General features: G+C 39.8%; 1 protein-coding gene across 5 annotated transcripts in view; it reads right to left on the minus strand.

The window, feature by feature from the left end:
* EPHA6 (EPH receptor A6) overlaps positions 1-26,999 on the minus strand; it is a 353,748-nt gene that overhangs the window by 26,256 nt on the left and 300,493 nt on the right. For all 5 annotated transcript variants that reach the window (XM_083736224.1, XM_083736225.1, XM_083736226.1 and 2 more), the window contains 2 exons: positions 26,867-26,928; positions 7,757-7,966 (listed from right to left, as the gene is read on the minus strand). In XM_083736224.1, the coding sequence (XP_083592350.1) occupies positions 7,757-7,966; positions 26,867-26,928 (272 nt within the window). The remainder of the gene's footprint in view (positions 1-7,756; positions 7,967-26,866; positions 26,929-26,999) is intronic.

Below are 26,999 nucleotides of genomic sequence, written 5' to 3' on the forward strand. Positions count from 1 at the left end.
CCTTCAGGCTCTAATTAGTTGGAAAAGTAGTATCCTTTCCTCCTGCCTCATTTTCAAGTGCATTCATTTCAAAGTGACTTTTATTAAAAAAATGAACTTAAGGGCTAGGTCAGTACAGGGTTTTTAAAGTTCCTAGGCTCACTCATTTATTGATCTGTATTGAAATAAAGGTATTCATTTAAGGCAATCAAGCAAAGAAAGCTATTTTGGGCAAATGATTGGGCTGGTTGACTAACTCCCTGATTTTGCCCTCAGTTCAGCCTAAATTCAGCAATATAATTGTGTCCAGAGAATACTTAAAGTGAAATGTATAAATTAGATGACTTCCAATACAATAGCCAATCAGCTCATCAAATATATAAGGAAGGAGTTTACAAAAAAGAAAAAGAAGAAAATGATTATTTTGAAAAGTGCAAGTTTGTCATAAATTCTTTAAAAAGCTAAAGCACCACATAGCACAATATCAGACAATAATGGCTGTTGAACACTATTGTATTTCCTGATGATCACTACTTTTATATAAAAAACTCCACAACCCTCTAGTTGTATACAAAACCTAATTTACATAGCAAGACGTAAATTATGTATTTTTCAAAAGAGGCAAAAACAATGTTAGATGACAGCTAACAGTTATTATGTATTATAATACAATTCCAGTGCAGCCACAGAGGGGCAGTCAAAGGCAATGAATGTCATCCATTCCAAGATACCAAAAAGACAAAGTTCAGAGCAAAATTTTTTTTTAGCCCACACAGGTTTCCTGCTGAGACTAGTACACACTTTGTTTCAGTATCTACAAAGTCAAATCAGTTATATCTGTGGAAGATTTGTCTGAAACAAATAGATTTAAACCTGTTGGCCACAATTCAACAGAGAGCTAGGCATACTTTAGCCCACTGAGGGTGTAAGCTGAGCAGAAAGCAAGCTGGAAGCTGGACATAGAAACATGCTTGATCTGTGTGGGATGCTAAATTGTGATTAATAGAGCAGCAAGTTTTGTTGGGGTGTTAATGTGAGCACCTCCGTCTTGAGTTCAGGTTATATATATATATGTAAATAAAACCATATATCCTAGAGACACCACAGTTTACAATGACCTTCATTCCAAGGAAGCTGAACCCTGGGCAAGCACCATGAACCCTCACAGCTCAGAGATTGGGGTAGCATGCAACAATATTAAACACTCACAAAATAATAGAAATAAAAAATTCACAGGAGCAGAAAGAGCAACTATTTCCTCCAATCTCAACATGCCAAAATAAAAAGAGACGTTTTCAACTGATGTCTAAAGGACATAAACAAGAGGGGCAAATATATATTTGACCAGAGGGAGTTCCATAGTAATCACTGAGAAGGCCCTACAACATGCCACTACAGAATGCACAGTGGTTACAGACGGAACCATCAGCATGGCCTCCCTGACAAATGTCAGGGTATGGACCAGCTAATACTGGGAGAGGCACTCCTTCAGGTACCAGGGACCCAAGCTGTGTAGGGCTTTCTGCACCACAACTCGGCCTGGCAGCAAACAAGTCAGCTGATCCACTTCTCCCAGGAGTGGTTTATCACACTCTTACTTAGCTCTGTCAACGAGTAACTAGGAAGCTGCATTCTGCACAAGCTACAACCTCTGGATCATATTAGTTTTATTATTTATTAAATTTATATCCTGTCCTTTACAGGTTTACAAGATAAAAACACAAGAATACTTAATGTAGTAACAAACAAAAACAACAACCACCCCCACCGGCGTGGAGTGAATTGCAGTGGTCTAAATGGCTGGTTACCAGAGTGTTTTGCATTGTTGTAAGGATATTCTGGTGTAGGAAAGGCTTTAGCCAGCAAACTACCCACAGCTGGAAATACGTACTTCTTGTCATCGAGGCTACCTGAGCCTTCAAAGACAATGTTGACTGAAGCAGCACCTCCTGGCTATGAACCTGTTCCTTCAGGAGGAATACAACCCCATTCAGTATTGGCTGCCTCATCAACTCCCAGACCCAGGAACCACCCACCAATAGTGCTTCCATCTTGTAAGGATTCAGCCTCAGCTTATTGGCCTTATTTACCGATTACTGCCTCTGGGAACTGGTCCAGCACCTGAGATGGAATGGAGAGATAGCGTTTTGTTCAATCATGGAATATGGGTACAGCAGAAAGAGGGAGTAATTATTTCTCTTACCTTAAAATTCAAGATAGCTGTGAGATAGCATCCCACAGTGATTTAAAAGTAAAAACAAAAGGTTAGTAATAGCATGTTTGTTAATTAATATATTAATCTGCATGCTAACATCCATAGCTTTTAATTTATTTCTATGTGTGGAAATCATGTCATCGTCATACATCTCCATAAGGCCGTGTTTAATTTTATTCAGTGATAATAAAATTCAGATTTTGGTCAATTAATCAGTATCTAAGAAACTTATATTTACCCACCTGCTTGGTAAGCCAGTTGTAATTGTTAAACAATTATTTATTTTTCTCTATTGGGCTCTAGTGACAATTTCTATTATCTCTGCATGTGTCTTGGCCCGTGCGACAGAACTCCGTGAAGATAATCACTAAAATATTGACTTACTCTGCATTATGAATTAGCATATACATTTCTCATTATTCAGCTCTATATAAAATATAGATTCTAACTTTGCTCTATAAATCTTAATAGCAGGAACAATTATTCTGCTGCTGTTTTTGTTTTTTAAATTATTCCTATGGTCAGTTTGCTTTCAATGTTACCAGTGTGCTTACTATGTTTCTAATTCTGTGAAATCGATCATATGAATTTACTACCTCGTCAATACTGGTGTGCCAGCATTACTTATTTTTAGATATCTCCTGACCCAAAGAAAGTTTGCTGGTTTCAGTTACTAGATCAGGAATCAAAGATTTAAACTAAATGTGTCCCATTGCCTCGGCTTCAATTCACCATTGCCATGCATCCTGATTCGCATTCCAGCACAACTAGTCATACAAAACAACAGAGGTGGTTATTAATAAATATTAATCTTTATGGTTTTCTGTGTGTTCTCATTTTTATTATTTAATGTGGGACTGAACTGTGTAGAACCAGGTACTTGGTCAAACATATCTGTGGAGGGACTTTAGTGTGAACAGCAACCATAAGCTTGAAGAAGGGCAGCAGCAATAAGAAAAATGATTGCAGATGTTTGATATTGGTGATCAGTTTACACTATAAGTTCTGCAGGCCATTTTAGTATGCAACTCTATCAAAGGACACATACACACTACATTTTTAAAGCACATCCAAAGCATTTTTTTTCCTTTCAAAGTATTCTCGTATTTAAGGGTTTCTGGGAATCGTAACTCTGTGAGGGGTAAACTACAGTGCCCAGAATTATTTGAAGGAAATAATGTGCTTTAAAGGTACATATAGTGCATACACAGCAAAAGACTACTTGGTTTGGCATTCTATACATGCGGCAGATGCTTGCAAAAGTAGTTCTGGCAGTGACTATATTAGTATTTATATATTCAAGCCAAAATTTTATAGAATGCTAGACAGGAAGGTTAATAATGAACATTATTCTAAATTAATATAAGTTCATCACAATAAAAATTAGTGACAGGTAAACCCAGCCTTGGAGATCATTCTGCTGTATCACAGCTGCAATCCTATTGCATTCCTATTGCATTTACCTGGAAGTAATTCCCACTTACTTTGTGCTCTGGCCCATGGGGTTACGAAAAGTCAGACATGACTAAACGACTAAACAACAAAAGTCCCACTGAACTCAAAGGGGCTTACTAGAGTAAACATGAATAGGATTGTACTGCACATTACATTTTCAATGCGGCAGGAAAAGACCCAGTACAGAAACTATATGGCAGGGGTGTCAAATCTGTGGCCTTCCAGATGTTGCTGATCAAAACTTGAATCATCTGTGGTTACTGGCCATGCTTCTGGTGTTGATACTAGTTGTAATTCAGAAACATCTGGAAGGCCACATATTAGCCACCCCGGCTTTATAGAAAGACTACCTGGGAAATCAGGCTAGTTGGAAAAGAAAAGGGAACATCTCATTAATGCTCACATAGAGCACACTGAAATGATGGATTTGTAAACATGTTAATATCCTGTTAACATAAAACTGTCATTCTGAATACTTCGATGCAGCATGTGGTAGCATGTGGTAGGTTGTACATTGAATTAACAAGCTTGCAAGAAAGTGCAACTGAGCTGTTGACAATGATCCAGTAGTGGCTGTTAAGTACTGATAGGAGAAATCAGGATTGCTCCCCCAAAAGCCCATTTTGGCACTTGTTCTAATGGGAATCATCAACATATGGCAGGGTAGTGGGTATGTATGAGCAACTTCTATTCTGCATGCAATATAATAGGCTACAGCTATATTCCCAATTCACAGATCCTTCTCTACTTTTTAAAGAATCATGTGAATCAGACTATGTGTTTACCACGACATGACATGCTATGTCATACATTTGGAGGAAACACATATAGATAATTTGGATAAGATACTGTATGCAAATTTAATTTTTAAAAAGCAAAAGAAATGTTTGCTGCATTATTGCACCAGAGAACACCAAGTTTGGTGACAATGTGAACCAGCCATTATTCATCTTCTTTGTAGATGGAACAAACACTGGGACAGAGGAAATTAATCTACTTCTTAGAATGCAGGAATTTTGATAAACCATGAAAGGTTCAAGAACTTATATTCTCTATGTATTGATAAGAGTTTCTTTCTGTTCATAAAATAGACATGTCATTGTGTTTGTGGCTGTTGTCCTGGCAACTTCCAGTATACATTAACAGTGTTTTGATGGTGAAAAACGTATTCGTCAGTTATCTTGGATGTTTCCTTATCCATTTCTGACACACAAGTGCCACAGGTAAAATGTTACTAGCTTGTAAGTCTTTCTCTTTTGTTTTAATATTCTAAAACAAGTCTTGCCTTCAGTGATATCAGGCAGAGAATTATCTCTTATTTCCATAAAACTCAATATGAGGTCCATAAACACTTTCTGGTTTCTAAAGAAACAGAAGAAATATTAGTAGTTAACCCACCAAATGGAGCCAATGTGTATAGAAATATGACTAGAAAGATAGGCTACATCCAAGTCCTTCCTTTCTCAGTTCTCAGCTGGGCTATCTCGCATCACGTCTCCTTCCTTAGATATATGCTTTCTCTATGGTTGTTATCTTTTATTCTGCATTGGCTCCTATGGCTTTAGAAACAGCATGACGGGGAAAATGTAACAGATGAAGTTTTTCCAGTTTCTGCATCTCTGTGCTGGGAAAAGTTGCCTTTCAGGCAGCTTTTTAAAGGCATGCAGCAGCCTTTTTAAAAAAACAAACCACAACACACCCACCCTAATGGCAGTGCTTTAAATCAAGCACTTTCTAACCTGCTCCGGAACTCTTATTAGATTAAAAACAAGTTCATAGGTTGTAATAAGCAAAAATTATGGCTTGAGAGATCTTGTGCAGTTTTTTTTAAAAAAGGAGAAGTTATGATTACTTTCTAATTTTACACTGCTTATATGTGATTAGGCCTCTTCTGTGAGCAGATATTTGTATTTATTATAACTGAACAGGTTTTAAGGAGTTTGAAGAATGTGTGGTTGATACAAAGCATTTAAAAACACAGCACTTGCAGCATGGCCAATATTGCAATTTAGAGGTTGCAGTTTTCAAAAACAAATAGTGTGGATTGATGATGAGAGTGACTATTAATCCACTAGTTGATTGGGCATTTGGGGGAGGTTTCTTACAGGTAACAGTTCTCCAAACACAAAGTGTGTACACATGCAGGCACAGAGTGCATTCGCTGCCTTCCACAGGCAATTATTTTTGGACAGTGTAGACATAGTTGTCTTCATAGTGTTGGTATATTGTTCCTTTGCTGTTTTGAAAGTGCCTTTTGGTAGAACAGTTCTAAACCATCTTACATTTTACAATGTATTCTGCAGTGCCTCTTGCCTTGCCTGGAAACTTGACGGTGCCTTCTCTGGGAACCTCCTGTTCCCTGCATGCCCTGCTTGCCCAGGGCAGGCAGACCCTGAGCATATCATACCACAAGTGCCTTGCAATAAAACAGACACTGCAGTCAGTAACTAGCCATGTGTAGCACCAGAACAGGCAGCCTTAAAGTGCCTTGCCAAAAGAAAAGAGGCATGTAGTCATGTTGCCCCCTTCATACCTGTATTGCCTAAAAAGGTTCCCCATTGATTTCAATGGAATCCAGATCAGATCTGAGTGCACAACAGGCATGCAGATCTGTGTTCTCTATTGAAGTAAAACAGAAAAGCCCTTGAAGGTTGGGAGAGCTGTGTAAAAGTACACAGCCCACATGCCTATAAGGAACAGGTAAATTCCCTATACTGCTGTATTCAGTTATGCATTTATCCCATAGAAATGAGCAAGGCTTCAGAATCTAAAACATATGGTTACAGAGCACCTTGGAATATACTGTTACAAAGCTGACACGCCAACCCCCAATCTCTGCTGAGCAGTAGCAAGGTTCTAGTGGGGTTCCAGGTGCTCATCCTGGGGTCATGTTTCCACTGAGAATCAAGATGAGGTGGAGGCTGTTGGGGCTTTACGAAATATGATTTACTCACATATTTTATTTATATCTGGATTTATATGGAGGGAGTTCAGATCTTACAGCATAGTCATCTCAAGAGAGACTTGTTCCCCACAGCAGTGCAGCACTCAAGTCCGAGGAATCTCTTCAGCCTCCTTCAGCCAGTCTGCCAAGATGGTTCTGGTCTTCTCTTTCCCCACACACCCCTGCTTGGATCTGCCCAGGTTCAAGGATTCCTCTTGGATGTTGGTCATCAACACCTTTTGACACGTTAATGCCTCTATCCCAGGTGAGGCCCTGGCCTAGCAAGGAAGCTTAGCCTGTATTTTCCCAGTGGCCTGGAATCTTCCCTTTAATACTCCAAATATTACATAGATTCTGACAGCCATTAATTTCTTGGGTTTAGGGGGTTTCCCTCCCCCAAACCTTTATCACCATGACCATTCTTGGTACTACAGTTCTAACGAAACAAACGAAATTTTCGTACACAGTATAGGTATGAATTATAAACCTAGTTGCAGATTGCTTGGGAATGCTAAAGTGAGTTTCCATTAAAATGCATCCATGACCTAGACCAGTTTTCTACAGTACTGCATGCCTTCATATAAAAAAATGAAGGAACAACATTACATAAGTTATTAGGTAATATTCCAACAAATAGAACCAAGGTGAATCGAAGGGAAAATTTGAATTACCATACTGATGCATGAACGACATCATGCTCAGGTAATTCCGTATTTCCAAATTTAAAAGATATCTGAAATAAACCTAATCATGACTAAATAATGGAAGCACAAGAGTTTCACTGCTTTGTTATTGTGGTGACTCTAGGATATGAAATAATAATATCTAGATAGTAAGTTTATGTAGTTCAAAAATAAAATTCCAATTATCACAGATAAATTCAGGTTATGGGGAACTCTGGCCCTAGAAAATGAAAAGAGCAAAATAAAATTGGCTAGATGGGAGTAGGGACCTTCTTCGGATGTACTTACGTGATAAAGAAAATGGCATTTGAAACATCCCATTTTGCAGTAAAGATAAGAAGTCACAAACATAGCTTAATACAAGAAGCATCCAATCTAAACATTATCGAGACAGAAGTTAAGAATTACTGTAAAAAGAAAATGAGAAATACAAATCTTGCATCAATTGTCTTTTTGTATGAGAAATAAAAAGAAACTTACACTTGTTGTATAAGCTGCTTCAGGGTCATCCTCTAATACCCGTGATAATCCAAAATCAGAGACTTTACACATGAGATTACTGTTGACCAAAATATTCCGAGCTGCCAAGTCTCTATGTACATAGCCCATATCTGAGAGGTATTTCATGCCAGAAGCAATTCCACGTAGCATGCCAACTAGCTGGATAACTGTGAAGTGGCCATCATGCTTCTGCAAGGAAGGTAGATTGTCAGCTCCAAGAACATTTACATTTTCAAGTTTAACTCAACTTTCTTCAGTTTACATTGGCAAATGCCTAACCACAATTTGCTAATCCAGGCACACCTCCCCATATATCGTATATACTCAAGTATAAGCTGACTTTTTCAGCACATTTTTTATACTGAAAAAGCCCCCCTCGAGTGATGTTCCTTTCGGGCTGCTCCTTTCTCCTCCGCCTTTGCTGCTGCCACCACCACCAGGTTTGTGGTGTGGTGAACCAGCTTATACTCGAGTCAATAAGTTTTCCCAGTTTTTTGTGGTAAAATTAGGAGCCTCGGCTTATATTTGGGTCGGCTTATGCTCAAGTATATACGGTAATTTATTTAATTATCCCCATTGGCTTTTGGGTTTTGAACTTTTTTCACATTTGTAGCATTTCCCACAATGGAGTGCCACCACTGAGATTGCCCATTCTCTGGTACCTACTTCCTACACCTAAAATGGTGGCAGTACCTTGGTGGCAGTACCTACACCTAAAATGGTGGCCCTCCATTCATGTTTGGGTAGGTACATATGGAGACAAACAGTCTTACAAGAACTGTGGTCCTAAACCGTGAAGGACTTAACATCACCATTTCATTGTAATTCCTCTAGGCTTCATAGTTAAATCTGATGTGCTCCTCTTTTTAGAGCCAGGCAAGGGACCAATCCACAATATTTACAGCTCGATGTCTAGCAACCAGTTCCAAAGTAATGACAGACATATCTGTTATATAAACAAGCTCTTACAAATTACACTACTATGTCTGTCAAATAAGATTGTGGTAACACATGAATGAAAATGCTATGTGCTAAATTAGTAGCTATCTCTTGCCTAATCCTGTGACAACAATCTTTAATTAAAGATGAATACTGAGGAAATTCGAGGAAAAAATCCTAAGAATAGATACACTCTTCTCCAAGGTTAGCTACTTAGAATGTCTCTATGGAAATAATGTAGAAAAGATAACCCAAATAAGAAATATTAGCTCTTCATATTACTAATCCATTTTTGGACAGTAAAGTCCTGGCTCAAGAATTGCCTTCAAAAGTACTTGAAATAACATCATGACTTTAAGACTGGATAATCAGTAAAAAAAAATTATGTTTATAGCCTTTTGCCTGCAAAACCCACAATCTTATGCAGGCCACTTAACACATTACAGCAACAGATGGCAATGGTGGTTTTTTTTTTTAAACTACTGGTTTAAAAATTTAATTACAGGTGTACATATATGTAAGCCTGGCACAATACTCTGCACTTTCTAACTTTTAGATGCAGTTAATTTTATATTTTATAATATTACAAAATATGTTTTAAGAAATAGTCTGGGGTTGCTAGCATTGGGAAGCTACAGAACCTTTACTGAAGTTGTTCTAGCACAGACTTCCTCAACCTCGGCCCTCCAGATGTTTTTGGCCTACAACTCCCATGATCCCTAGCTAGCAGGACTAGTGGTCAGGGATGATGGGAATTGTAGTCTCAAAAATCTGGAGGGCTGAGGTTGAGGAAACCTCTTCTAGCATATAGCAGTCTGTAGATCATGCTATATGGACTGCTGAAATTCTGATTGGAAATTCGTTCTTACAAGCCACCTACCCATCAGCCCCTCTTTTTCTGAAGCTTATAAATTGAATTGTTGTGTGCTGTCTTCTAGTAATCAGAAATCAAGCCTGATTGTTATTGTGCAATTTGAAGTGTATTTCATCAATTAACTTTTCCTGCTTTTGATGTTATGTCACTTCATTCTCATCTTTGATATCATTTGTGTATGTTATATATATATATATATATATATATATATATATATCATACACAAATGATATCAAAGATAAGAATATATATTATATATTCTCAATACCAATTTGTTACTCTAATTATGTGGTGGCGAACCTGTTGCTCTCCATGAGCTGTTGCACTATAATTCACATCATCTCTGATTATTGACCATTCTGGCTGGGGCTGATGAGAACTGGAGTCCAATGACATCTGGAGAACTATAGATGTCCCATCCTTGCTCTAGGGCAGGGGTGTCCAAACTTTTTTCAAAGAGGGCCAGATTTGATGAAGTGAAGGGCTGTGGGGGCCGACTAAAGTGCCGACCAAAGGGGCTCTCTCCTTCTGCCTCCTTTTTCTATCCTGTTTGAAAGGCAAGTTACAGCTCTGAGAGGAACATTTACCATGTGATTTCAGAAATCCAACAAAAGTTATGGAAAAAATGTGAACAACCCATAATGGAAATACAAAGAGGTTTTTGTGTGTGTCAGGAATGAGGGAAGTGGCTCCTAGTGCAACCGTAAACACATCTACTATGGAGTAATTGGGACACAATGAGACTTCTGAGTAAAGGTTCATATGATTTTGCTGTAAGTTAAAATACACATTTTGAAGACCATGGTGGCTATTCAACTAAGTCATAGGCACAATGTCACCAACAGAAACATATTTCATATATAAATTATTGGAGGACAAATGCATAGATTAATAAGGAAGAGAGAGAATACACTTTCTGAAGTTTCTGTAATATACCCAGCAGCTGAAACACTTCTCCTTCCCATTTAAGATGGTTGGCAAGGGAACTTAAAGTGACTCACAGTATGAAGACTCAGGAGTGCAGACAGTTTAAACAGCAATTTTAACACAGTAGGCATTTTTCTTTCACTTGAACAAATAATAATTCTTCAGATCTTACTACTGACTTCTTAACTACAGTTTCAGACATGCCAATAACAAGTAGTTCAAATTAATTACTTGGCATGGTGCAAATATTTTTATTTCTTATTTTTGTTTATTTAAACAATTTATATATTGCTTATTCCAAGTGGTGTACAAGAGATAAAATACAGAAAAGGTAAAAATCGGCTAAAACTGTAAAACCAGTCTTCTATTCAAATGGCTGCTGGAATTAAAAAATGGCATGTTTTCATTTAGTCAATGCAGCTGCTTTAATCCAATGTGCAAGTAAATTTACGTCTTGTGATGCTTCTCTATTTTTTCTCCCTGCATCAGGACCATATTCAGGTCTCACTGGGTCTCCAGGTCCTTTCTGGTATAAAGTTGAATTCCAGGAAGTAAAAGTTATTGAATTTTACATTTTGATATTAAAAAAAATGCTACATGGATATAATTTAGGAAGGGTATCATTGTCTGTCATTACTGAAAATCTCTATTTATATAATTTTTGAGCTGCAAACAAACTTACAATTCATATGCTGCTTTTAGGCCCCAAATGGCTTCTAATAAAATCAATTTAAATACACACAAAAAAAGAAGCAGAACCAGCTTGATCCACAGGGGAGTTAGGCATTTTAAACTAAAAACTGAAGTGAAATTATGGGAAAGGTGGTAGCTCAATTGGTATGGGTAGCACTGAGCTAGATGGACCAATAAGGCATTTTCCTAGGTTCCTAAAGAAAAAAGGACTTGCCTAAAGCTTGCCTAAAGTGAGAGGGAGTGAGCTGCACAACCTGTCAATACAACAGAAGGGCCTGTTTCCAAGCCTCTGGGGGTGCAGTTGAGATATTGTGCATAGAGAGTGGCAGATTTCCTGATCCATAACCATTGAGGCCTTGGCAGTTATTAACCAGCACTTTAAATGAGTCTGGAAATGAACCGGAAGCCAATGGAGATGAAACAAAATCATAATACAGTAGTATGCTCTGAAAAACGGGCTTTAGATTTCAATGGAGCCATTGCATTTTGCACCGGCTAACATTTTCAGACACTTTTAACGGTAGCCCCATGTGTTCCAGTGATCCTGTCTAGGTGTGACTGAGACATATGTGGTAGTCAGATCTGTTTTATCCAAGAAGGGGAGCAGCTGCCATATTAATTGAAACTGTGCAAAAGCATTCCTGGCCACAGCTGCTACGTCAGCATTCCAAAGCAAAGCCAGTCCCAATGTGTGCAGGGACAAGACAGAGCTACGAAAGAGATTACTGGCCAACTGGACATAGTATAGGGTTGAACAGCAACCTCCCTTCCCCAGCACTACCTCATGGGATACACATGTCAGATAGGAATGAGGATACAGAAAGAAAGGATTACAGAAATGTGTCCTTCAACTTAAGAAAATTCAGACTGCTTCTTGTCTTTTCTTGACCGTAGCAAGACAGTCATAATTTAGTAATATATTTCTAAACAAGTACTTTAAAATGTTCTTTGCCACATTCTTGTCACTCCAAACCTCTATGATTATTGCTACTGCATAACATTTGAAATATATCTTTTCCCCATCTTCAAGTACTTCAGCATTTCACACTTGCCTATAGCGTGTGATTTTATCCTGCCCTTATTCCATATGTTCTGCTTCCAACTGATGCCTTTATTTCTCACACACTTGACTTTCCAGATCATGTCATGCTACACCCACACTAATCCGTAAACAACGTAGTCTGCAAGCTTCTCAGTACTGTTTTCTGTGCTACCTTTATTCCCTCAATATCTTTCAATAGTGCAGTTTTCCTTTTGGCTGTTTTTGCGTCAAATAATTATATGTACCAAACTCAAAGGCCACATTTCCTCTGCTTGGGGGCCGGGACAATATTTTCTCTCTCACACACAGGTGTAGTTTGGCCCTAAGCTGTGACTATAAATTGCCTTCAAGGGACATCTTCCCCACTAATAAAAATGCTAGTGTTGACTTCAGAACAAGGTTTAATGAATGTGGTCAAGAGCTGACTTCCAGACTAGATAAAGGAAAGGTTGTGCATTCTTACAGAAGCTGGCAGAGAAGACAACTGTCAAATGTCTTGGCTGTGGAGTTATTACTGAGCATGTGTCTACAACAGGCATGTCCAACAGGTAGATTGCGATCTACCTGTAGATCGTGGGGGTGTTCCAGGTAGATCGCGGGATCTCTGGGATGCTCCTGATCAATCCCCCTGAAAAGCTCAACAACTCTGGGGACCCTCCCCAAAAGATCAACATGACCACGCCTTCCCCCCCAAAAGATCTCTTGGCAATGACAATGGGTAGATCACTGCCAGTTTTTTTATAATGGGAGTAGATCGCTGTCTCTTGGGAGTTGGACGTGCCTGATTTACAAATACAAGTTAATTGAACTATACAAAACTAAAAAAATATATATTCTGCAGCAGGGTTCCAACAGCTCAGTAGCAGAGCATCTGCATGAAAAAAGGTCCCTGATTCAATCCTAGGCATCTTCAAGTAGGGTGGGGAATGTTCCCTGTCTGAAATACTAGAAAGCAGCTACCAGACAGTACAGTGGTACCTCGGGTTAAGTACTTAATTCGTTCCGGAAGTCTGTTCTTAACCTGCAACTGTTCTTAACCTGAAGCACCACTTTAGCTAATGGGGCCTCCTGCTGCTGCCGCTGCACCGCGGGAGCACAATTTCTGTTCTTATCCTGAAACAAAGTTCTTAACCTGATGCACTATTTCTGGGTTAGCGGAGTTTGTAACCTGAAGCGTATGTAACCCGAGGTACCACTGTATTGACAATACTGAATTAGATGGATCGATGGCCTGACTCAATATAACGCAGCTTCCCATGTCCTTAAATAATTGAACCTATAGAAACTATGGAATTTATCAAAATTACTCTCAAGTGGCATAAATAATCATACAGTTTACTATATTGCATATTTTTTCTGGATTCTGCAACTCATGCATGGTGATAAATGGTAAATGAAGCTGTGGTGTCCCAACTACTGGAAATCTTATTCAGCAAACTATGTGGGTTCAGATGTTTCAGCAGGTATTGCCCACCACTTTCAGTTATACCTATGAAGCCAAAAGGGCTAGAATTTTGCTTTTTTAAAAAAGTAAGATGTCCAGGATTCTTCGGCAGCTGAATTCTGTCCCTGCTGCCACATTCTGATTGCCCTCTGCACATCTCCACATACATCATACACACAGCCCTAATTTAAAACCACTTTAAAAAGACAGGTGCCACAATTTATTAGACCTCAACTACCACAGGCCTTGATTCTCTCACAGCCCTACATCGCGATGTTCCTCAGACATCAACTGTGATCCCGTAACAACTCATACAGCTTTTCTTCATATACTTGACTCTCTATGCAAATAAACTCAGAATAGATACACATCTTGATATAGATATCCTCTGGCAATTACCTCTTCTTTTTTGTTTTATTTGTCTCAAGAGGGAAGATGCAATTTCCCCCAAGTATTTAAGTGACTCAGGGTTGTTATCTAGGGCTTATTCTGACTCTCAGGGGTTAACACAAGAAGTACTTTTGATACAATTCCCAGTTGGCTGCTGAGGATGTTTATCAGCCTCTGTAACAATTCAAACCAGAGTGAATTTATCCAGAGCACTGTTCCATCAAATTCTAAACAGTCTTTAATAGCTTTGCCAAATAAACTATCCTTGACAGCCAAAAGTATATCTAATGCCTGGCTGGTTGCACATTTATGCTGCCCATCCAATGCACATGAGAGAAATTGTTTTATATTCAGCATCTGATGCCGTTTGCAAAACTTGACTCAAGAAATATTCCAGTCCAGTTACAGAACACTGCATAAAGTATTATGGGTAACAAATCAAGCTTCCCCAGTGGAAGCTGTTCCTTCTGCAGCAGAACTTTGCTCTTAAAGTGTTCCAGAGAAGAAACCATTTTACACCCAAAAAACAAAATCTGACTCAGACCTGCAAGTCCCACTTCAATCTTTAATTATAGAAAATCAGAAGTGCATAACGTTCACACTTCTGCAGCCTATGCTTTGATTTATGTATTCATTGCCTTTAATGGTGAGAACTGAACCATGGGTGTGGGGAACAAAGTTTCTTGCAGAATAACATAATGGAACATAAAGATATGAATACTGATACTTAACCGACACCAATCCCTTTTTAATTATGAAAATACCTGGGCAAGTTCATACCTTTGCTTAGGATACATTTGGAATGGTTAATTAAGATGTTATTGGGAATGTTTTATTTATTCAATGTACCCTTCTACACAAGGTGGTACAATTATCAACTGGATCACTTGAGGCGGCAGGTGGGGCAATTTTTAAAATATTTACCCATATAAAAAACTCCTTGTAGGGCAACACCTACTCATCAGGGGAAAGGATTTTCATGTATCCTCTCTGCCTGATGTGCTAGTTTCCTACATAAAGGAAGCTTTTTATGTGTTCATTAAAAAATATGAAGTCCTACCAGCAGAGTCTGAAGCAATGCAGCCCAAAATTCTACCACTTGATGTGGATATGTAGGGCAGCTTTCTGTGCATTCAAAATATGGTGGTGTAGGAATGCCTTGAAATATTAGGGGAAGATGAAAAGCTTTGTGTCATGTTTCCAGGAGGCTATTACAGAGGGAGGGATGGGACAGCAGTGCTTTCCCACTGACTCTGCTGGAAACAGATCAAACCAAACACCGCTCAATTCCACCAGGGTCACCTCCTGCCCACTTCTCATCTAGCAGCAGCCATCCCACCAGTTCAGCTAAAAGACCACTAACCTTTGCCTCTTTCTCTCCTTGAACTCTTATCATTCCTGCTGGTCACTGTAAGAACATTGCCACTAAGTGCCTGTCCACACTTCCACTTGTTCCATGCCTAGAAAGAATGGCTCTAAGAGGTTTTCTACTTGTTCTAGACACAGATCAGAGTGGTTTTTCATTTGTCCCAACACCTTCCCCGAGAAAATCCACTGTTGATCGCTGAGTTAGAACAAACGTCAATCTGCAGAAAAACTGATTGGTGTTTGTTCCAATTCAGTGGTAAACAGCAGGTTTATCTGGAGGAAAGTTGAGGAAAAAGCAAATGTGTGGATGGGCCCCAGTAAATAGTGCCTGAGTCATTCTCAGCCCCCTTTCCTTTTGTATCATGCTGTTTAGACCGTGAGCTGAAGGCAGGTATTGTCTGATTCCTCTTCTGGAAGCCTTTTTGTCAACTTGAAGGATGGGGTGAAAATATTGTAAATATAAATAAGCAAACAGTGGGAGTAACCCATGCTATGGCTCATCCCTTGACCACTTGCCAGACGAGTGATGCGCGAGCCCTAGTGTAGGCTTTTCTCATGTGCCCTGACTCCTGGAGCTTCTAATGTTGCTCCAGAGCTGTGGGAAGAACCACTGCTGCCATTGTGCCCACACCACAGGATAATGTTAGAAGGAATCCACACAAAACAGAGATAGAAGAAGCTGCACCCCTGCTCATGTGGAGAAAGGAATGTTGTCTACATGTCAACAGGGCTGTCTCTGCTTCAGGAAGACCAGGAGAGAGCTCATATATCACTCTCTAAGCTATAAACTTGCACAGTGTTCAAACTGATCACTACTGATCACTATGTTAAAGTTAGGACAAAACAACAAAAAGTGTCATTGACCTGCACAAATGTATCTTGACTCTCAGTATCTACAACAAAGTGTTTGACTGGAGCTTTTTAAAAAAGGCTGATGGTAGAACACCCTTACCCACTGCACATCCTGAAATAGCTGTGTAGCAAATTTCCAAAGGCTGAAAGGCTGCTGGACCAAGTTTTTGTACATGTTGTTAAAACAAATACTTTTTCCGTAACAGTTTGATTTCCAGACTCTGCTGATTCAATCAGGCCTCCAGCCTGGACTGGCACCATTAAAGAAAAGACCAATCAATACTTTGCTCAGTACAATAGCAACTGCGGTAGAGAATTTACTTTTCCCAGAACATCCAGACCTACTCTGTAGAGTTAAAGAACATCTAAACTAGGCTTGCCTGCACAGCTTGTGACCAATAAAGCCAACCAGCTGTGTATTGTTGCTCTCCTCCTGCCTTCTAGTTTAGTCCTCTACCTGGGACTGAAAAACAAGAGTATTGGCAAACAACTAGCATGCTGACCCTGGCTTGTGTTATGACATTTAACTTATGCCATGTGATAGTGTCTGCGTTTGGGGTTTTAAATCACGCATGAGAGAGAGCATACTATCCACTTATTTTAACTAAATTTTGCATTATGGTTCCTAGCACGAAGAAGTAGGTTTTCTTATGTTTGGATACAATTGGAAAACTTTCTGAATTATGATGATGTACTGAACCTTTAAAAACTGCAATGACTATAACAATTGATCTTCTGGTTTCTTAGAATTCCTGAGCAATGCCAAGTAGAAAGTTGCTAGTATGAAATAAAAGCAATGTCACAAAAATTGTGTGTACTTTCTTTGTGCCCTGTCTTAGTTAATTTCCCCATTAAAGCACTAAACATAGCAGTTGAAACCAGTGTAACAGCAGGTCTCCTCCTAGTGATTGCTAATGGATGACTATTGTTAACGTGAATGCTTTAAATAAGAATGTTAACGAAGTCTTTAGTTTTCCCTACAAACATACAGAGCTAAGCTACATGTGAATGCAGTTCCATCAACTGTCATGCTATGGTACCTGCTTCACTCAAAACTGCTTAATGTGGGAGCAAGTCCACCACAGGTGGAAGCAGGATAAGTTTACTGCATGTTGGTAAGTACAGAGGTAAAGGTAAAGGTACCCCTGCCCGTACGGGCCAGTCTTGACAGACTCTGGGGTTGTGCGCCCATCTCACTCAAGAGGCCAGGGGCCAGCGCTGTCCGGAGACACTTCCGGGTCATGTGGCCAGCGTGACAAAGCTGCATCTGGCGAGCCAGAGCCACACACGGAAACGCCGTTTACCTTCCCACTCGGGTTATAAACACCTCAGGTTACAAACACTTTGGGTTACAGAGTCCGCTAAGCCGGAAGTAGTACCTTGGGTTAAGAACTTTACCTCAGAATGAGAATAGAAATTTTGCAGCGGCGGTGATACAGTGGCAGCGGGAGGCCCCATTAGCTAAAGTGGTACCTCAGGTTAAGAATGGTTTCAGGTTAATAATGGACCTTCAGAACGAATTATTACCACTGTAATAATGTTTTAATGTTCTGACTTGGATATATATGCCACATATGGTTTACTCCTATATGTGTATTGAATTAAATAGGACTTTCCCAGCCGCTTTTACCTATTTCTTCCTTTAGGTCCTGATTTCACATAATTTATTGACTATTCTTCGGCCAACAGCAGTCCCAGGGTTTGGCTGCCTATATTGGGACCAAGCCCCTCCCACCTGGTCTAGCCGGATTGGCCAGGATTCAAAAATAAGCCAATGGTGAGAAAGCCCATCAATCTTCAGTTGCCGGCCTAGGAATTCCCCATGACTGGCCACCTAGCGCCCACCCCCGGCATTGCTCCTCGGCGGGGGGGAGCCCACAATGGGCCACAACAGCTGCCCACCCTGTGACCGGGTAAGCTGCCATTTAGTATAATTGTGGCAATAAGCCTTTAATCAATGAGAAGCAAGCTGGTGCAGAATTCGGCAGGCAGATTATTCACCTGGGCAAGAGAGTTTGAGCTGGGTATGCCCTGAGATCTACAGATTCAGGGCGGTATACATATTTAATAAATAATAATATAAGAGACATGTCCTTTGTAACAACTCAGTTGTTTATAATTGTTAGCTGAAAACACAGTTATCTCTAGTAGTGTAAGAGACACTGTAATGTGAAACATCACAAACTGGCAAAGCTTATCAAATACAGGAGATAGAGAATAATCCTGAAGCAACAACTAAAAAATGTGTAAGATAACTGTTAAGAAAATATTATCTCAGAGGGATAGTGATCTACCAGAATACGAATTTGGAGAGGAAGTATTTGTCAAATCACTATTCAAGTCCCTCATGTAACAGGAACAGATGTATGCAAAATAAGTAAAACAAGTAAATAAAATGGGGAGGTTTCGTTCCGCAGCGGAGGAAGCCGATTGGGTGCCTGGGGCGGGGCCAGTTGTCCACGGGGGCACCGAGGAGTCTGCCTGCCTCCTTCCACTCAGCTGCCCTACAGCTGAGGGGGAGGCAACGGGTGGATTGTTTGGGGCACAGTGGAGCCTGCGGGCGCTCATGCCACCACGTCACTCCCAGGAGAAATGTGTGGCTTGGGTGCGCTGCAGGCCCCACGGTGAGTGCCGCCCACCATTTTGTCACCCCCTCAGTGGGACACCCGAGGCAGCCCACACCTACCACACCCCCTTGCTATGCCCCTGGTTTCATTTTACAACTTTGTTGCAAAGTCTGCTAAAGATGGCATGTGTGCATGCTGCATGAGAGTGAGAGAGCAAGCAAGAATGAGAACAAGCTCATTTTTAGCATCTTTTACAGCAGAAAAATAAAGATGGGAGCTATTAAACTTTGCAGTGTCATGTGGGTCTCCTCCACCCAAAATGAACTCTGACTGGAGAGAATATGTTAGATGGATTTATAGCACACACTTTATGACTTCATTTTATGGAACTCTCGTCTCCTTTCCCAACATTATTTAACATGAGCTTCTGCTGCAGCATCTAACCTCTAACTGACAGAAAGGATAAGGTTAATGGCAAGGCTGTACTGGGAATTATATAATGGCTGCTTCTTCAAAGAGCAATATATCCTGACATTTCTTTCCCACAGAAAATATTTTTCACTTCCCTCCCTTGGCCTATTTTGGACTTGCCTTTAGGAATTTAAGTTTGGTAATACGTTTTGGTCTTTTGCTCTGCTGTATTGTCTTTTGTTAATGTACTACAGAAATGAAACAAAACTTATTATGGTGCTTTACACTTCTAACGTCTGAAGTACATGTCAACAATAAAAGGAGTACTTTCTGCAACAATCTGTTATTTTACCCAAATGCAATATAGGTTCTCTGGATTTATACCTTGATATAAAACAGTCGTAGTGCCCCTTTAAAAACCAGAACACGCTGTACAGAAATAGTAGTTAAACATTAGTAATACAATTCATAAAGTGACAGAACGTTTGCTTTTTTATTAATTTGCACAAAAATAATTACCGGTAGAAATATTGAGACTTCAGATTTTTAGTATGATATAGTAGTAGTATAGTACAGAGGGGGTTACTGTTTTGTTGCTTCTGTTTTGGCTATTTATTAGTGCTTTTATCTTGAGTTTTTACCTTGTGGACTGACCTGAGATCTTTTGATGGATGGCAGTTTATAAATCTAATAAATAATAATAATGATATATGCAGTACATATCTTTTGTTTTAAATACTAAAATCAGATAATATAATCTAGAAGAATGGAAAAAGTGTCTGCTAAGCTGTGTTGCCAGGTCACCTCCATTTTGTCCCCATGTTTCCATTTTATGTATCTATCTTTCCTGTAACTACCTAGCTGCAAAATCTAGTAGTGACTAAGGCACTAAGCAAAGGGTGCGATTGTAAGACACTTATATTAAAACATTTATCTGAAGAAGTGTGCATGCACACGAAAGCTCATACCAAGAACTGACTTAGTTGGTCTTTAAGGTGCTACTGGAAGGATTTTTTTTGTTTTGATTAAAACATTTAGTAATCCTTTTATTGGCTGCCACACACCTGCCACTGTACAGAAATGGAAAGCGCCATAGGGCACCTGTAGCAGCACAACCAGAAGTCTTCATCTGCCTCACCTACAATAAAACATATATCTCCCATATTGGTCTCTACAGCCACAGCGGGCGCTGTAACTTCCATTGCCTCCTGAGACAGATGGGTGCCAACAACAACTCGAACCTTATGCCTTGATATGAGTGCTTGAAATATTGCTGTTCTGGAAAACATACGCTCTGTGTTTGCCCATTGCAAGGCATAGCTACCCCAGATACTTTTTATGCTGTCTAGGGCAATTTGGTTTTGTGCAAGAACTAACACCACTTACAACAGCAACCTATACCATCTTCCAGTGTGATCTGAGTTACGGTAACTTTTATTTTGTCCCAGGATACAATATGCGATGTAGACCATCCTTTGTCCCTATGATTCCCCCTCCTTTTATTTGTGTAACGCTGTTTGGGTTAGGACATACTAAGATACACCAAAAATATTTGGAACATACAATCCAGTTAGGCAACTCTGTGCAAATGGCTTTCTTGGCCATAGTGAGCTGGACTATGGAATATTGATGCTTCAGTGAAATATAAGGCTGGTTCACACAAGCAACATCAAATGACAAACTGCACGTAGGAACTATCATAAATTTAACACTTTAGATAAAGTTTTCATATCACCAAACAACACTTCGAACACAACACTTTTCTTGAGGCTAGTCTGCCATTTAGCTGCCATTTCTCAATGACTAATCATATGATGTACACACATGTGTGAAACAACCCATTATTTATAACCACCTTTATATCTAAACACTTTGTAAACACATCTGTCCATAATGCTAGTAAAAATCATTTGTGTCATGATGTGGCAACTGATAACATCATATATATATAATTCCATAGGCCTAGATGTTGGTATGTCTTATTATAAGCACAGAGAAAACATCACAAATAGGCAATGAAATAACCTTGATAGCCTTCTGCTCAGCTCCCCACACATGTCCATACAGAGTGCTGATCCAGGCCATGCAGTCTGTCAGGCAGAATGAATTAAATGATTCACTACACACACACACACACACACACACACACACACACACTCTCACTCCATTTGCTGATAAACTACTAGGTACATTCTGCCTCAATCAAGTCAGACAAGATGGCTTCTTCCAATGACTGCCAGGATTCCGGAAGAAGGTTCAAAGCAGTCTATCAAAAAAGGGGCCCAAGCATCTTCTCTTAACCCACAGCGTACATTCTCAGAGCCAGCCCTACTATTAGGGGGAAATGAGACACCTGCCACAGGCAGCCAATGCTAGAGGCAGCAGTCCCCAAATAGTTCCTCCTGATCCCTCTTGGCTATTCCATCTACAGGGAGATAATGCTGGGTCTCTCATGCGGACTGCCTTAATCCTTCAGAGCAAGGCAGGGTCTCCAAAGGTTTCCAATGCCAAAGGACTGAGAAATAAACATGTCTTAATAATGGTGTTGTGTTCAACGTTGTGTGAGCAGAAGGTAGGCCGTGCAGTGGACCGCTGTTTTCCCCTCATGCTTCTGCTTCCCCCTATGCAGCTGAAATTTATTCAAGATGGCTACGATGACCTACTGAACATTGTGATTTATGGGGTTGCAGTGGGGAGGAGGTTGTGTGAAATCAGATAGAGGAATATATATATATATATATATATATATATATATATATATATATGCAGGTTTTGGTGTCCTCGGGTGTCTTCCCGTGTAAAAGTTGGGGTGTCTAGGCGATGTTTCGACGAGGTCTCACTCGTCATCTTCAGGCTGGTGCTTTCGGCTTCTTGTTACTGGAACAGAGCGGGATCTCAATGTTTGAGTTCCTATAAATACTGTAGAGGGGGTGTGGTGTCTAGCCTCCAATGTTCTGGGCAGAGAGGAAGTTCCCAGGCTAGTGTGCCTTTTCTTCTTTTGTTCCTTAATTACTTGAGAGATACCTTGAGTGATTTCTTGAGTGATATCCTGAGTACCACTTAGGTGGGTCATTAGGTGTGGATTAGTTGCTAAAGTCTTTGTGTCTTGACCTCTTGAACTTTGTGAAGAGTTTTCCTGAGAAGATGGCTGTATTGCACTTAGTTGTGCTTTGGCTTGGCTTCGTGTATAGGGGCGAGCTGTGGTTTTGTGGCTTGTGTCAGCCAGATCTGTGTAGGGATTGCAGGGGGGTGCAGCATCCGGAGGTGCCACCATGGATTGGCTACTGGATGGTGTCAGTAATTCATCTGTGGAGAGGGTCTGGGTTTGGGTCTGGTGTGGTTGATTGGTGTTGGCGTTCTGTGTGCCTCTGGATCTGGTGTCAGTTTTTGTGGGGAGGGCTAATTTCCAGATGTCTGGCAAGCGGGATGTGTCGTCACGCTTGTTCATGTTGTGAGGGTGTTTCTCTATCTCGATGGCTTCCATGATTATTCTCTTGTGGTGATGTTCCGTGTTAAAGAGCAATTTGGAATCTGCAAAATTAATTTCGTGTCCTGTTTCTTTCATGTGTTGGAAAAGAGAGGAAGTTTTTTCTTCTTTTTTGACGGCATTCTTGTGTTCTGCGATACGTGCATTTATTCGTCTGTTTGTTTGTCCAATGTACGTGGCTGGGCAGACTTTGCAGGGTATTTCATAGATCCCTTGGTTTTCCAACTGGATTTTATCCTTGGGGTTTCTGAGGATATTGGCTATTTTTTGGTTGGTGCAAAAGGCTGTTTTGATATTGTGTTTATGGAGGATTTTGCTAATTTTATCTGTAGTGCCCTTGATATAAGGAAGGAGGGCCATGCATTCCTGCATTCCTGTACCCGTGAAAATCTACGAAAGCAAATATATATATATATATATATATATATATATATATATATATAAAATGTGAGTCCACAGTCCTAAATTTACTTGGATTTAAATGTTATTGTAATCATTGTTACTTATAAGTCAACATGCTCAGTAGCAGGGAGTTAATAAAGTTAAATAAACTTCGCTCTAGACTTATGGGTCAATATGAGAGGCACAACTTCCCTTCTGAATGTACTTTGTCTCTTCATCTCTCTCCCATCCAACCCAGTATTTTCTCCCGATACTTCCGCTGCCCAGGCTCTTGCACATGGTACAACAAATCTTAGGATCAACGTATTGTAGCATTATTGCTTTACTTCTAAATATAACAAGGATGTGAGCATCTCTGGAACTTTAAAGCCCCAAATATGAGCTGCTGAAAAAACATAAATCAGATCTGATATAATTTGGATTTACATGGGAATATGTGGAACAATTGCCACATCTAATGCCATTATATATTCCCCTCCAAAAATCAGCTAATGCTGTCATGCTCATAATATTCTGGTGAACAATAATGATTTATTTGTAGAGATTATGGCATAGAAGCTTGGAATGTTGAAGAGTATTCTTCACATTCTGGATTTTTATCTTTTAGCTCTAGCTTTTATATATATTTCTATAAAAGTGCTCAAAGCTACAAAAAAGGCATTATTACATATGACGAAATATGGGCTTTGTGAAGTCCTTTGAGATCACTAGATAAAAAACCCTTGTAAATTTAACCTTTTATGATGGTTTAGAGACACACTTATACAGTACTTTTTGTACTCTCACAAAGGTATTTCAAAGTTTTCTCTTGAAGCAACTAGAAGGAAATCACATTTTTAAAAGAATTAAACAGATTTCTTTTACAATCTAGAGCTTTCAGTCTTTTGATCTACTGAATATTAATGTTACTGAGATTAAATATCTACATTCCTTTCAGAATGCATGTAACCTCAATAGACATTGAACTGATAAACCACAACTGAGAAAAGGAAAGCATATAACTAAGGGAAACAATTAATGTGAATGAGAGGTTAATGCTTATTATTGTACCACTGCTCTCTCATGACTCTACCCTTTTCCTAATACAAACAGAAATGTCATATTTTAGAAGCAGACATAAGGAAGGCAATGTAGTAAAGAAATCTTGCTATGTGCTGAATATACCTATTTAGAGTGAAATGAAATACAAACTCTTCAACCTTCTGTCGTAAAAAAGGGATGAACAGAAGGTAGAAACATTTGGTATTAGTAAAGATAAAGTAGCAACATGATTTGCAAAAAGTTTATCTACGAGTCTGTTTACAAAATGAACAGTACTATTAATTCCGATCCAGCCTCATATTTTGCCATTATCTCTCTGCCCTTCCAACCACCTACATTATCCAATATATTAAACACTAGGAATTATTTTGTCTTTTCCTCTTTTTGTTATATAACTCTGGTTTTGTCTCATAGGCCCCAGTTCTTCTTCAGTGCTTCACAGTGAGGCTTCATAAATGATTTTAGGCACTCATCCATCTTTCTTTCTTTCTTTCTTTCTTTCTTTCTTTCTTTCTTTCTTTCTTTCTTTCTTGTCAAGCTGCCTCTGTGCCCTTTCTGCTTCACTATAGTCACCTTGCTTTGCTGCTTACTCATTTTTCCCCACCAATATTTTCAAATGGTATTTCATGCCAACTGATCTGTATTAAATGCACATTATGAATTATTGTACATGTCTTCATTATGTTTTTCTTCTTCAAAAATTAGTTAAGTTCTACCGATTATATAGGGCCGCGGGTGGCACTGTGGGTTAAACCACAGAGCCTAGGACTTGCCGATCAGAAGGTCAGGGGTTCGAATCCCTGCGACGGGGTGAGCTCCTGTTGCTAAGTCCCAGCTCCTGCCCACCTAGCAGTTCAAAAGCACATCAAAGTGCAAGTAGATAAATAGGTACCACTCTGGCAGGAAGGTAAACGGCGTTTCCATGTGCTGCTCTGGTTCACCAGAAGTGGCTTAGTCCTGCTGGCCATGTGACCCGGAAGCCATACGTTGGCTCCCTCGGCCAATGAACAAGATGAGCACTGCAACCCCAGAGTCGGTCACGACTGGACCTAATGGTCAGGGGTCCCTTTATCTTTACCTTACTGATTATACAGCAAGGCTAATGTTATCTTGTGGATATTTGCAAATGCGTAATGATGAGTACTTTATAAAAATACAATATAAAAAACACAAAATACCTAAGAAAGATAAGAGCAAAACCAAACCAATAATCCCCCTTCCCACAACACTTTTTAAAAAAGAGTATCAGATGTTAGTCAGCCAAAGGCCAGGTTGAAAAGTAATGTTTTCTCCTGGCATTTAAAGGTGTATAATGAAGGTTCCAGCTGAACCTCCCTGGGGAGAGCATTCACAAAGGGGGAGCCACTGCAGAAATGCCTATTTTTGTGTTGCCACCTTCTGGACCTCTTGTGGAGGAGGCATGTGCAGAAGGGTCTCAGATGATGAGCTCAGGCTCTGTGTGGGTTAATATGGAGAGAGGTAGTACTTGAGGTATTGCCATCCTGAGCCATTTTAAAGGCTTTATAGGTCAAAAGCAGCACTTTGAATTGGACTTAGAAACTATTTGGCTACCAGTGCAGTCAGACCAGGATCAGTGACAGGACCAGGGCAGAACCGTCTTACCCTGGTGAGCAATATGGCTGCTGAATGCTGCATCAGCACAAATTTCAGGATCGTCTTCACAGGCAGCCCTGCTTATAACATGTTACAGTAATGTAACCTAGAGGTTACCAGAGTATAGACAACAGTAGTTAGGCTGTACCTGTCCAGCTGGGGCACCAGCTGAAGCTGATGGAAGGCACTCTGTGCCACTGAAGCCACTTGAGTCTCAAGCAACAGCAAAGAATCCAGAAGTACCTGCAGTGAGCACTCAGTGTCATCTAGCCTTATAATGTTTCTCCTGAGCCCCACAGCAGTTACCCTCTGTTGGATCTTTATATGTCCCAAGGTATGTCCTGGTCTTCTTAAACTAACCTGCTACCTGAACTGTGGGGAAAGACATCATCCTGTTGCCAGTGTTGAAGTAAGATTCAGCTGCCAGTTCAGGCAGCTTCTGCATGTGAAGTGGGAGAGCAGCACCAACTTGTCCTTCGCCTCAGACAGCAAAATGTCTTGGGGCTGCTCTGTGCCATTCCCTATCCACGCTTTTGACATTTATTTAGATCCAGCAACTGTGGAATACCGTTATAGTCAAGCCACTTCAGTAGTTCCTAATTCAATTTGTTAAATGCAATTAGCCATAAATAATTATAAATCAGCTACTAAACCTGTGCTATACTTCCGTAAGCAAAAAACAAAACCCAACGAAGAAATATTTTTAAATGACTGAGCAAAATGAACAGCTGCCATATGGCAAGGCATTTGCATTTCAATTTATCTTTTTGTTCATAATAACACCATTTGAAATACATTTTGCTAAATATGGGGACTGAACTTGTAGAAGAAATCAATTATATTCTTAAGTCTAAATCTTCTCCTTTTCTGGCTATGCTCTAATGTATCACTGTACCTAAGAAATGCACCCTGGGGAAAATACTTCTCCAACTAAAAATCCATGAATAACATTATGCAAAAATTAATTTGTGATAAATGATTCAAAATCTTTACTTAGAATGGTTTTTATTCATATTTCTTGTGGAAATAACACCTCACCCGTAGAAAGGAGTCAAGGGATCCATTCTCCATGTATTCAACCACAATCATTACTGGTCTGCCTGCAAAGACAGCAAAGGAATGTGTTAGGATTATAGGTATATTAAGGGTTTGTTATAGTTCCAGCTGTTAG

The sequence above is a fragment of the Podarcis gaigeae genome (genome assembly GCF_964106915.1).
Source record: "Podarcis gaigeae genome assembly, chromosome: 4".
Classification (NCBI taxonomy): domain Eukaryota; kingdom Metazoa; phylum Chordata; class Lepidosauria; order Squamata; family Lacertidae; genus Podarcis; species Podarcis gaigeae.